General features: G+C 43.5%; 1 protein-coding gene across 1 annotated transcript in view; it reads left to right on the plus strand.

Annotated features, from left to right (window-relative positions):
- The first annotated feature begins 835 nt into the window (after positions 1-835).
- Positions 836-14,380, plus strand: part of LOC138510692 (extracellular calcium-sensing receptor-like) — a 238,524-nt gene continuing 224,979 nt past the window's right edge. Inside the window, exon 1 of the mRNA XM_069626466.1 lies at positions 836-948. Coding sequence (XP_069482567.1) covers positions 836-948 — 113 coding nt within the window. The remainder of the gene's footprint in view (positions 949-14,380) is intronic.

The raw sequence follows: 14,380 nt of genomic DNA on the forward strand, positions 1-14,380 counted from the left end.
TCTTTAGGTGGAGGAGGCTGGATTCAGTGCTGTGTCTTGGCCTGAAACCAGATTGTCTGGTGCCAAGTACGTTGTTTATTTCTAAATGGGTTTGAATACAGACTGCAAAGACTGCACACTCAAGACCACACTTTCTTATCATTATTCAGTTAATACATAAACATATCTTCGACAATATAAGCAAGGTTACATATAAATGTGCTGAATGATGCAGATGCTAAGATGCACAAATCTGCTGTGCCAAGTGTCTATTCCTTCTTTCTGACTACTAGCATTTGATTCAAGATGGCGTCTCTATGAGAACACATGCTACCCATGTCCATTTAAATTCAAGTTACATGTACTTTCTTGTTCACGTTCTTAATGCATACCTCAGCATGTAACAGCATTTCTCTTCCACACTCCTCGCACACCTCTTCCAGTGAAAAATTATCAATTCTCATTCAGGACAGTGTAATCAGTGGTTGACTTCGTGGGCAGTCTGGACAAGTAATCCGCTTGCACATTCTTCCTATTTTGGAAAATGCAGTCAGTTCTCCCAGCCACTGCATTGTTGTCGTCGTACCTGCCCGACTCAACAGATGGATTAACAGTTTATTAACAGTGACAAAGTAAAAAATAGTAGTCCATAGATATGGGCAAAAATGTTCACCCTCCTTGCACATGCATGGATCTTCGTTTCAATGGTTGAGTGGTTCTTCAATGACTGGGTCAGCGCTTTTAATGCAAATGCCACTATGTTTTTCCAATCTCCCTGTCTTTCGTTCAAGGGCACTCCCAAGCCACATGCACTGGCTTCTGCATCCATGTAAGTATCCCACTTCATGCTGAATAGATGAAAGCAGAGCTCCTGACCGTGGCTCCTGACCATGTGTATTCCAAACAACCTTTGAGCAACAACCTTGTGAGAGCCATTCTCTCTGAAAATCTGGGCAAGAAATTCAAAGAGTATTTAACCATTTCTAAATATGGTCGCAACTCTTCTTTGTTGCTTGGTATCGGTGCTTCAGCTACAGCTTTGAGAAAATTCAATTTGTGTTTGAGGCCCTCTGACTTTACTGCATACCTTAAGTACGGAGCTACCCTTGTTCTGAAAATGTGCTTGAGACGGATTCCTGCATTTTCCATTTTTTTTAAAACCTGTTTCTATTATTAGATTGTGCTTTTCTTGTCTACCGTAGATCAGGCTATCATATTGATAGTAGGATACCCATGTGTATTTGTTCAGCATAGAGTCCATCATCTGTTAAAACACATAGGCAGTGGAGGAAATGCCAAAAACCATGTGAGTGAACTGGAATGTACCATTTATTTTATTGTATTGTTTATAGTGCAGCAGAGGCATTACCTTGTGCAGAAGTCAGTGTCGAGCATGGCGATTGTGGGCACTTTTGCAGTACTGTTAGTGGAAGGGTAGGAAAATGTGTATTAAAGGAAAGTTCCGGGACTTTTTTTTATTGTCCCTACGGTTCGGCCATGTGTTTTTAAGCATACATCGGTAGATCGTAGAAAACTTTCCTATGGACCTTACCCGACTTTTCGTCCATTAACGCACTCGAAATCAGCCGCCATTTTCTGATAATCCTATCATTTCCCCCCATCGCCCTGGCTGACCTGCTTTTGCGGCACTAAATCAAATCCCCCGCCCCTGAGCCTGACATCAGCAGACGCGCACCGCCCATTTCGCAACGCCAAAGCACGTTTCGTGTCAACAATCGCTGTGCCTCAGCTAATGAAGTGTCGCCATGGAAATGGCAGGACGCCTCTTTCCTCAATAAGTATAAACACACCGTTTCACAACACACAGCAGCAGATTTTCGATTCCATTCCTCTCTCTGGGTTAATTTGAGTATTCTGTGACTCGTTTCTGTGCTCTGGTCAGCTACCTTCGCCGCTTCTAGGCCTTGTGAACACCTGTACCATCTCTGTAAATTATTTTACTTTCTTTACCACACAATGGCTACAATAATGCCGTATATGTACGAGCCCGAGTACACCGAGGAGGAACTACTGGAAAGGCAAGCACACGAAAACGATGGGGATTCGGACGGCAGTTGGGAGGACCAGTCAACGGATGAAGAGCCTGGACCATGTCGCATGGACGGCGTCTCCACCTGGTGCACGTGCAATCGGTGCGAGCTAATGCCAACTGAGGAGGAGAACTGCTGCTGCCGTGAAAATTCCGGGTGCTTGGCCTACATTTCGGAAGGCGAGCCAAGTCCGCAATGCATCACCGAGCTGCCAGAGTTCAGGGAAGCCTGCCTCTCACGGACCGTGTTGAGGATGATGATGGTGCTTATGCACGAACTTTGTGGCACTGTTCGTCCGCGTAATCCGAGTAACGAGTAAGTATACTCTCGTTTTGATGTCAGTGATGCCACTACTATTTCATGGTCGTCTCCCACATATAAAATTACATCTACATATCATTCGAATGCATGTAAATTGGTTCCATATTGTGTATTTTCTAGATAGAATTTTTTTCAAAGCAGAATGACATTTTTTACCTGAATCGACAGTGATAAGAAAGTTTTGTCATTTTAATACAGTTTGCATCTTTCTTTTTCACAGGTGGTACAGGCTGGTGGCCTATCGTTGCTTCACTTGGTGGCTTCACGGGAGGCTCGGACACCGCGTTCGGAGAGTAATACCTGCCTGTGCGGTACTTGCCATTAGACAACATTTCCCCAGCGACAGTGGACAATACCGCGGATTTTCCCTGGATGTGCTGCAACCGGAACTTTACAATGTGTAATTTTTATTATTTATGTTCAATTGAAATTAAGATCTAAAATAAAACCCAACATATATTTTGACAATGGTTGTTTTGATTTTTTAAATGAATCTAGTGTGTCTCCATTGAATAGTCTTCCTGTGCCTTGTCTTGTCACACCACATGTCTCCGGCCAGCATCCTCCCTCACGCTGGCCGCCCACCTTCAATCCACGTAACCGTTGAACCCATATGCAGCAGCCACCCATATATTCTCCTGGGAGGGTGAGGTATTTATAAACTCACCCCCCTGCCTTCCATGTACTAGATCCTGCAGCCTGCCTCTTACATGCAGTTAGATGACCTCTCCTTGGTGAGGCCCTGCGGCAAACGAGTCTTGTCTGCACGACCACCGCCCCAATCCACCCCCCGCCCTATCAAAGGCAGTTCGCACCGGGGTACTTGTGCTGGCAAGTGGAGCTGTCAGGGAGCGATAAAGGCCAAGAGGTGCCAAAGACCATGTACACTTCGAAGTGGTCTATAGAGCATGGGTTGTTGTTCCCATGTCTACCTCCAGACCCCGTGTCTCCTGCCAAGCATCCCCCCTCACGCGGGACGCCCCCCTGCAATCCACATAAGTGTGTCTCCATTCAGGAGTCTTCCTGTGTCTTGTCTGCACGACCACCGCCCCAATCCACCCCCCGCCCTATCAAAGGCAGTTCGCACCGGGGTACTTGTGCTGGCAAGTGGAGCTGTCAGGGAGCGATAAAGGCCAAGAGGTGCCAAATACCATGTACACTTCAAAGTGGTCTATAGAGCATGGGTTGTTGTTCCCATGTCTACCTCCAGACCCCGTGTCTCCTGCCAAGCATCCCCCCTCACGCGGGACGCCCCCCTGCAATCCACATAAGTGTGTCTCCATTCAGGAGTCTTCCTGTGTCTTGTCTGCACGACCACCGCCCCAATCCACCCCCCGCCCTATCAAAGGCAGTTCGCACCGGGGTACTTGTGCTGGCAAGTGGAGCTGTCAGGGAGCGATAAAGGCCAAGAGGTGCCAAAGACCATGTACACTTCAAAGTGGTCTATAGAGCATGGGTTGTTGTTCCCATGTCTACCTCCAGACCCCGTGTCTCCTGCCAAGCATCCCCCCTCACGCGGGACGCCCCCCTGCAAACCGCATAATGCCACGACATATACACGTCATTCATTCACAAACACACCCCTGTTTCAAATTCTTTATAACCCACTTCATATTTCTAATGAGAACTTCTTTGCGCGTTGCTAGTCAACCCGTGAAGGTGCTGGTTGTCTGCTCTTCGTCTCTGTGAACTTCCGTGACCACTTCGAGCAAACTCATCAGTTTGCAACCTGTGAACTGCTCCCTGTTCTACGACAAGAAACTACTCTGATCCCTGCATCTAACTGTTTGTTCGTCAAGGTAAGGCCATGTACCATAATCATTTTGCGTCCAATTTTTTAATTTATATCTATTTGCTAGTAGTCATCAAATTGCATCCATGTTTTCTTTTCGTTCAAGACAGTACATGCAATGAACTAGTCACATGTTCTGAGTTTAGTCAAATTATTTTTCTATTTTTTTAAAGTTATTCAAATACTTATCCGCATGTGAATAACGTGTATAGTTCCAAGAACCAAAACGAACCTTGCATTGAACCTTTTATGTGTCATTTAATTTTTTAACACATTGGTATTCATAGAGAATTGTTGATCTTTACTTTTCAGAACTTTCCACAATGCCTGCCTGTTCCATTGGTGGTTGCCCTTCGAAGACCCATAATAAATCTGAAGGTACTATAATGCATGTTTTCCCTAAGACAATAGATCAGATAAGAGAATGGGTCCGATATTGCGGATATCCACCGTCTGAGCTTGAAAGTAGAGTCCTAGAAGTCTTTGCGGACAAGAGGGGTGATCGATACCGCATCTGCAGCAGGCACTTTAGCTCAGACATGTACTCCACATCATTGCTAATAAAGAAGAACACACCGTGAGCGAGGCGAAAATTGCTCCCAACCGCTATTCCCACTCTATTCGTCCACATCCCTCCACTGGTGAGTCAAGTTTACGGATTTAGCTCTCGGCCTTGCGGTAGTGTGTAGCATTAGCTAACAATAATTTCCCCATTTATGTTTCCACTCAATATGAAGGCGGAAGATTCTCCATCCGTGTCGTTATTGCAGTCATCAGCCACTTCAAGCGCCTATCGGGTAATCTTACTTAGCTATTCTGCCACTGACTTGTTTTAGGAATGTAAATCAATAGTTTTAATTTATCGTGTAATTATTTTACCTAATGGTACACCCTAGTACTCGTCCTCTAGTCTTTGTTTTCAGTTATAATTATTGTTATCCAAAATAATGCAAGTACTGTCTTTCAGGGAGATGCTGAGGAGTCCAACGCATTGACGACAACCGTTGATGTCACTCAGATGCTCGAGGTACGTTTCCGGACGGTTCCATCGATGTCGATCATCAGATCTTGCATTCTTGTAGCGTGATTGTTACACACAATGTTTCTTTCGTTTTTAGCCATTGATATGTCCTTCTGTCGTCGCCCTCCTATGTGTCTTCTTTTTTCAATAATGTGTTCATTACTAATGAAAGTCCTATGTTTCAGGGAGTCGATGGAGCATTAGTCCGAAGAAGGGGGAGCATGCAATTACGGGTCGGCGCAACAGCTTGCAGAAGTGTGCACCACAGTTACATCGTCCCTTGATGTTCTTATGCATTTCGAGGTATGGATACTGACAGTTCGATCAAGCAAAATCATATGACGTGATTACATCCCCTATACTTCCTTCTTTATTAACGCAAGTACTATGTTTCAGGGAGTTGACAGAGCTTCTTCTACAAGAACATCACCCCTAGTAGTTGATGCAGATCTCTGGGTGGTGACACTTCCAACGATCGAGCAAATCGAATCATATTTAGATATCCATTATTTATTTTAGACAACTGATCATTTGTGCAGGTCTATTTAGATGAGCCGTTGACGCCTGCACAAAGTTTATGTTCTTTTTAACAAAATAGAAAACCATACTAATGCAATTACTGTGTTTCAGGGAGTTATTGAAGCATCATCTTCAATAATATCATAAATGGAAGTCTATGAGGAGCCCGAGGTATGGATCTTGACAGTTCCATCTAACTAGATCAACAATGCGCGAATAATTGTCGTTTGAATGTTCTACATAAAGCGTTCATTCGTGTTTTGCTATTGAGATGTACGTGGGTATTGGTCCCCAAGTACATTTTGTGTTTTCAATATTATTATACATACTAATGAAAGTTCTATGTTTCAGGGAGTCGATGGAGCGTCAGTGCGTGATGGATGTGCTTATCATGAAAATATAGTCGTTGTTGCGCAAGAGGAAGTGGAGACATGCACACACGAGTCGGAGCAACAGCGTCCTGATGTTGAAGTTCGAGGCAAGAAAGTTTCAAAGAAAAGAAAGCAAAAGAAGGTTAGTGTCCTGGTCACTATATTATGTTGTTTTTCACTGTTAATAGTTCAATACTGTAAGTTGTGTTTAAACTGAACATCCCTTTTCCAATCTGTCCTCTAGTTGCGAGTGGGTGTACGAACTAGATCTACACAGACAGTGAAGCGAACGAGAGATGTTGCTTGTCAAACCTTTTGGCAGGGACTTGAGACTGGAGATGCATCGTGCCAATGGGAAGAATATGAAGTGATTGACAACGGAGCTAGTGAATGTCCTCCTGGTAGTTCGGATGCAGTCGGAGATCAATTCACAGAATCCACACCTGCAAAAACTAAGAACGCGAGAAAGTTGAAGAAATTGTTTTATTCACTCATCACTGGAGAAGGAACAGATGTTGCTATGGAAGAGAATGAAGTGGACGACAATGAAACACCATCAATATCACTGAACATAGCGGAAGACGATATCAGAGATTCTACCTTTCATGCGAGTGACATGTCCTCAACGTTACAGGCCGAACCAGCTGGGATGCAGAGTGACAGTATAAGGAAAGAGGCCAAATTCATTGTATTCGATAGTTGTTTGATTGATATTATTATTCGGATGAAATGTGGGCATTCGGTTGGTGGAGAAGTATGTGGGGAGCCATTGATTAATGTGACTTGTGCAATTCGAGGCACTAACCTTAAAATACATGCCACCTGTACAAAATATCATCCTTTTTCATGGTCTGCACAACCCATGCTGGGGCAACTGCCAGCAGGCAATCTACTTTGTGCAGCGGCTGCACTTTTTAGTGGTTCAAGTTTTAAAAAGTTAGAGTCTATCTTTCAGTTTGTGGGAATCCATTTCATTGCGAAAACTCAGTTCTACAAATACCAAACCGATTATCTATTTCCAGCCATTAGCGAAGCTTGGAGAATGGAAAAAATTTCTATTGATAGTACATTCGCGGGCAAACGGTTCAGGCTAGCCGGTGATGGACAGTGCGACAGCCCAGGATTTTCAGCCAAGTACTGCACCTACCACTTTCAGGACATGGAAAGTAAGAAAATTGTGAGTTCGGTGGTCGTGCAGGTGTCACAAAGTACATCCTCAGTGGCCATGGAGAAAGTTGGCTTTGTAGCATCATTGCAAGAACTACAATCGCGGGGAATGGTGATCAACCTGATAGCCACGGACAGACACGTTTCAATTGCCAAGACAATGAGAGAAGAGTACAAAAATATAAATCACCAATTTGACGTATGGCATCTTGCAAAAACAATCAATAAAAAAATGTTGGCTGCAGGTAAAAAAAAAGATATGCAAGGTATTTCACAGTGGTCCAAGTCAATCAGCAACCATCTTTGGTGAAGCTCAAAAACATGTGGAGGGTCGTTGGAAATTCTACTTGAAAAATGGCGGTCAGTAATGCTACACTGTAGCAACGTTCACCGCTGGACCACAAACCAACATTTCCACAATTGTGAACATGGCCATTTGTCCACAGAGGAGGCACGGAAGAAGAAGTGGTTGATTCCTTCATCACCCACTCACAAAGCCATTGAAAAGATTGTATTTCATAAAACTATAACAAGAGATTTGAGGGGACTCACAGAATTCTGCCACACAGGAGATTTGGAGGTGTTCCATAATATGTGCCTAAAGTACAGGCCAAAACGATTGCATTTTGGCATGGAGGGCATGATAAATCAGACTCTTCTAGCGGTCTTGACACATAACCATAATGTTGGCCGTCAACAAAGTAGGACGACCGGAACTTTAGTGACGCTTCGCTACAATAAGGCCTTCACTAAAAGAAGTAAACAATGGGTGATCAAACCAGTGTTTGAGGATATGCAATATGAGTTTATTGAGAGACTTATTGTTGATGTCCTAGATAGGCACATACATGGAGTTGTGAACGAACCTGTGCAGGGGACAACTGCATTGCCACCCAACATTGCCTCTGTTCCATGTCCACCTAAAGCAGAGCTCATTGAGAAATACACATCACGGTTTAAATGATTGTAATTTGATTGTCTGTTCTCTCGAGTCTCCTCATGTTGCAGGCCCATTGAATATGTTTATCTATGTAATGTGTAAATAAAAGTGATTGCTCAGTGTACATGCAATGTGTCTCTCCACCCTTGCCCCTCCCTTCACCGTGCAGTAGTGCGAACCACCCGGGTGTCACCTGTGACTTTGCTCTCGAGTCTCCTCATGTCGCAGGCACATTGAATATGTGTAGCTATGTATTGTGTATATAAAAGTGATTGCTCAGTGTACATGCAATGTGTCTATCCAACCTTGTTCATTTGTGCATTAAATTAAACCAAACAGTAATATAAATCATTTTTCAAAAAATATAGAATGTCTCCGTATTTATGGTTCTCTGGGGCTGCAAAGCATGCAGACAAAATGCAAAGATGGAGTGTAAATTTCAAGTCCTGTGAGATGGCCTTACACTGAATGTAGCTAACTAGGAATGTGTGCTCGTTCAAAGTGAAGGTCAGCTGCTTTGATTTTTTGCTCGGGTGCCGGAATGGCCCACAACTCAGTATAAGGTTCTATTGTTATTTGACCTTGACAGGCCAGGACCATCGCGAAAGACTTCTTTTTGGGGGTGTGGTGCAATAACGTAAACGATAATGAATATGATTTCAGAAACGAAAGCCATTTAATGTTCGTTCATTAGAAGAAATAACGTCGGCATAGAAGGAGTGGTATTTCGGGGCTGCCCTACGCACAGACACAATGGAAAATGCAAATATAATGTAAGTAACTCTTTAGATGAGTTTATACCGCAATTTAATTACTATACAGTAGCTTTAAAGACGGGATAAGTTGTACTTGTTCGTTCTGTGTGGCATATTGTTTTGTACCACGCATTATCTTGAGGAGAACCATCTCCTTTTACGGAAGCACCTCAAAACCTTCCTCTTTGCTTCTGCTTTCTCTCTCCCTCTCCCCTGCTACAACTGGTCCACTGTCTGCGAGCTCGGTCCTGGGCCCTTCCACTCTCCACCTGCACTGCCTCCCTGTCAACCCCTGCACTGGGGGACTGTCTCAGTATCCTACAGCCCCCCCTTGACGTATAATACCCAGTTGCACTGTCCTGGCTATGAAATAATTTCCCGACCTAATATATAAAATGAATAATTTTAATAAAGATCTGATGGTGAGACTAATTTCATTTTTTATGTTTTTAAAACAGGTACATCCTTCATTATTGTATGTGTCACGAGTACCAGACACCGGCGGATGGCTTTTATAACCGCCAGTTGCTTCTCCGCATGAACAACGTTACCACCCTGACCATTTTATGGGACGATCGCCAAGTACAAGTATGCCCTTACGCGGTACTAATGGCTAGATGCAACATACAGACCGTTGTGGTGGCCTAGTGCCTCGTTGATGGAACAGCCATGCGATTATCAGTGCGACCGAAGAGCTTATTTTATCGTAATCCAACACCCTGTGTACTGCACACGAACATCGCTTGCCTCAAGACGAACTATTTTGGATTGACAGCAAAGAAAAATGCAAATCGCTGAATATTCTCTAAACATTTGATGTCCAATAAATGTACTTTGCCAAATGTACAATCTTGCCGTTTGCTTTTAAACCACAGTTTCATATTCCGAATTGTGGCGCTGTATTGTGAGATGATCTAAGACCCTGTGTACAGCAAAGGAACATTGCGTGCCTCAAAACGAACTTTTTGGAACGTGAGCAAATAAAAATGCAAATCGCTGAATATTCTCTAAACATTTGATGTCAAATAAATGTACTTTACCAAATTTACAATCTTGCGGTTTGATTTAAAAGTACAGTTTCATATTCCGAATTGTGGCGCGCTGTGTTGTGAGCTAATCTGTGTTGGTTTCTGGGTTCTGTGTGGAGTCGCGTAGAAGACGCCTGGGCGCGTTTGCCTACGCAGCACAGTCACGTCACGGATTGAGGCGGGGAATATGAATGTTTTGATAAAGTCTGTTTCAGGGGCGGGGGATTTGATTTAGTGCCGCAAAAGCAGGTGAGCCAGGTCGATGGGGGGAAATGATAGGATTATCAGAAAATGGCGGCTGATTTCGAGTGCGTTAATGGACGAAAAGTCGGGTAAGGTCCATAGGAAATTTTTCTACGATCTACCGATTTATGCTTAAAAACGCATGGCCGAACCGTAGGGACAATAAAAAAAAAGTCCCAGAACTATCCTTTAAGTTGTGTGGGAGTTATTGGAACAACAATACCATCCACATTACTCTTTGCGGGCCAGCTTTGACCACCAACCTTTTTATGGATTTGCTACAGGAGGCGTGAGAGCATTTCAGAGGTGCAGTCTTAAGCCAACAGCTATGTTGGTGTGCCTTTCAAGACTGCTTTAATAGGACACTGGTGATGAGGGGAGACAGCAAAGCTCACACAGGGAGGGAGAAAATCAATCCTATTAGCGGGTGCCGGTAATGAGGACGGCTGAGCATGGTGATCAGGCTTGAGGAGGTGCCATGTGCATGGCTTGGAGCAGCAGAAAGATCGCATTTCCCAAGTCAGTGAGGAACATCGCAGGAGATTTTAAAAACATGTGATAACAATGCTGGGTGAAGAAATGTTCAGTTTTGTATAGTGTGGCAATCTGAGGCCAGGCATTCTGAGCTTTCTTTGCTACGTGCTTTTGGAAGGGGAGGCTGCTTTCAACAATGATGCCTTGGGATTTGGCTATATTTGACAGCTGTGGGGTGCATCCTTATAGGTGCAATATGTCAAGCCATTTGTGGAATTCCTGTTGATGACCAGGGGGACTGATGAGGACACATTTGGTCTTGTGTAGTTAACCTTAAGTAGGCGTTTGAAATGTCCTTTTGGATGGTGGATAGACACTCAAGGGAGTGAGTGATTCCTTGGGGGCCTATGAAATGCGGGGTAGGTGGGTGCCATTGGCATATTGATGAATGACTACTTTCGGATCTTTTATGAAAACTTCCAGATGTTCCATTTAGAGGGTAAAGATGATTCGGGAGAGGATGGAACCTTGGTCTGTGCCACACGTGACTGAAAGTTGCTTGGATCTGAACGTCTTGTTGTTTTCCGGATAGATAGGAAGTGTCCCATTTCAGGAGGATTAGGACATATGAGACACCAGGCTATGTAATAGATGCTGTGAGTGGCTTTGAGTCCCCATTTAGTCTGATGTGATGACAAGTGTCACGCATATCGGGTTCTGAGAAGATTTTTGATTTTTCCTGCATGTATTTCATTTATGCTGAGTAAAGGATAGCTATCCATTATTATCGCCTCATACCGACTTCGAAAGTCATATCAGTGTGTTTTAAAAAAAAGAATGGCTGGACTCAACCAATTGGATAATCTGACTTTCTCTATGGTTCCGTCGTTTGTCAACTTCTCCAGCTGATCTCATAGGCATTGTCATGCTGTATCTGGTTCGGGTGGATCGTATGCTTCATATGGATAGATTTTGTGCCTGTTTACTTTCACACAACATAATATGTAGGAGAACAACATAGTATGTTTTTTCTTTAAACTGTCAGTTTCTATGAATTCTACTGACATCACTTGCACCTCAAAGTTGGCATTGTGTATGTTGCCTAAATTCATCGTCATATGACGTCATAAGACATCATCGTCATATGAAGCTGGTTTATGATAATAAAACACCACTATTGATCTAGAGAGAATGCTCAGTGAACCAGCGGTACTATGCCAATTAATTTGCTGAACCAGCCACAGTATCACCATAGAAACTAGACTATCAACAAACCTAGGGAGAGAATATACCAACCCAATATGACTACCTGATACACAAACTAAACTACAGGGATGATGAGACATACAACTTACTAACCAAAACCTCTAATTTCTGCTTACTTAATGCACACAAAACCCACACAACCACCTCTCTCACAGCAAACCGCACTGACTTCACCACACAGCAACAACAAACAATCAACACATTGTCAGTCCAGAAAAAGTAGACACCCCTCAATGGTGAGGCACTGTACTTTATTGGCCGAAGACCAACCACCTCATGTGTTCAGTACCAGAAATATATAGCCATAAACTTGACTAAAGTGCAGCCATTTTAAGGTGACTAAAATCGCCATTTTGTTTTCTCTAACGTTTGCCTTTTGCTTTCTGTTAAAACTGCTTTGCTGAAAACTTATTCTGCTCCACTGGTGCATAACGCAAGGCCATGAGAGACATGTTGAAACCTTACGCAGCAACCCTGACACAAATGCCCGGCCTCCTCCCTCACAAATCCTTGGAAGTAAGCAGCGAGGCATTGTAATCAGAACACAGGTGCCAGCCAGTCTCGTTAATACAGTAGAAATGTTAGAAGCGGACATTAAAGGGCTTGAATTATGCTCTTCTTTGCAGCCCCCCTTTCCTGAGCCCTGGAGAGCAAGTTCTCCCCCAGTGCACAAATAGAAACTAGGAGATAGCAAGGCCTGGAATGTGTCTCTCCCCTACGCGCAGCTTGCTTGTAAAAACAGAAGCATTGTGTTCTTTAAAACAAAGACTTACGTCTGTAGATTCGCAGAATTGCAAACTGTTGCTAAATGAATATTTGAAGGTGACATACTCGTCACCAATGTCAATCATCATGCCCAATTCAAAGGAAATGTATTATGGATGGTATTGGATGTGACACTACTGATTATAAGATGTTTGTTTTGTATATATGTAACTGTTGTACATTTCTCTCTCGCTTGAGTCCCCCGAGGTCTGGCAACACACGTCGCGGGCGTGAGACCCAGTTGGCCAACTGCGACTATTTGCTTTGCAATAAACTCTAGCTTTTGGGAATATAACCTTGTTTCTGGCGTATCAGTTTGTGTGTGGTGATTGTGCCTTGTTTCCATATGCGAGGGTCCCTCAAGGGCCCCTTCAAGATAGTTTGCAACAACAGCACGCAAGGACCTGCTTCGATACTATTTGCACCCCCAAGCTCGGCGCACAGTGAAAACCGAACTGAAGCTGCCAACTGTACACCACCTCTCACTTTCCTACGCCCTCTTCACCCACTAACCCACCCTGTCCACCTTTGTTTACAGATCCGCCTGAGCGCCTGGAGACCAACTCCATTGGTGATGGTGCGCTATATAAAAACCTTTAACATTAACATTAACATATGAGGAGCTTTCTCTCAAATTACTGTCCACGCTATTATTGGTAGCCACTCCACGCTCCTTTTGGCAACAGACCTTGGCAATGTGACCCATTTTCTCACAAGTGCTGCATTCTTTTTTTCCTGCTAGGCTGTGTCGATTGTTTGCTAAGTGTTTGAACTTCTACACCTGTGACATTTTAACTGCATTGGTCATCAATGTGTTTGTACCCTATTCTCATTGTGCTTTCTTCTTTCTTTCTCACACTTAATATGTACTTTGTAAATGGCCAGATCGTGCATTAGCCTCTTCTGATAGTCAGCCTATTGTATATTGCCTTATCTATTTCCTTTTCATGTATACATTTGTCTTGCACTTTCTGCATTGTTCCAAACTCACATATTGCTGTTAACTCTCTCCACCCAGTCACAAACTCACCCACAAGTTCATTGGCAGCTCCATGTCTTGTATAGATGTGGATTTTCTGTAAGCCTATGTTCTCCTTATTATTTGACCATTTTGCAGGTCTTCCTACGTCTCACATATGCACATTGCTATCAGTAACATCTTGCAGTTTTGGATCAGGGTTTAGTCCTGAAAAGACTCACTGTCCCTAAACCATAAAGAGCTTAACATTATTTTCTTCTGTCTTGCTTGTACGCAAGGGACCTTTTGCGTCCATGTAGGTTTTATATAAAGGCAACCGTATCCAGTGAAAATGTTGCCAACAAAAATGTAGTCAGTTAAAACGTCATTATGAAAATACCTCCGTAGTCAAAAAATGCAGCTGAAAGTAGCCAAGAAAAAATGCAGTGCTGCTAAGGTAAGTGTTAGGGTTAAGGAGCGTGTTGTGAGCTTTTGATGGTGATCTAAGGTCAGAGTGGTTGCTGTAGGACTGGTAAGGTTGGGGATTGGTTTGTCATTAGGGTAGATAAAACGCCTGGGTAAGTGTTACGGTGGTGGTTAAGGTAAGGCTAGGACTAATAGATTAATGGATTGGGTACGGAGGTTGGAGATGGCTGGTGATGTTGGCATTGGATTGGGGTTAGGATAAAGTAGGCATTAGTGTTAGAGTTGCAGTTAAGATTAGAGCAAG

Source organism: Ambystoma mexicanum, chromosome 6p, assembly GCF_040938575.1.
Source record: "Ambystoma mexicanum isolate Mex_15411 chromosome 6p, UKY_AmexF1_1, whole genome shotgun sequence".
NCBI classification, from domain to species: domain Eukaryota; kingdom Metazoa; phylum Chordata; class Amphibia; order Caudata; family Ambystomatidae; genus Ambystoma; species Ambystoma mexicanum.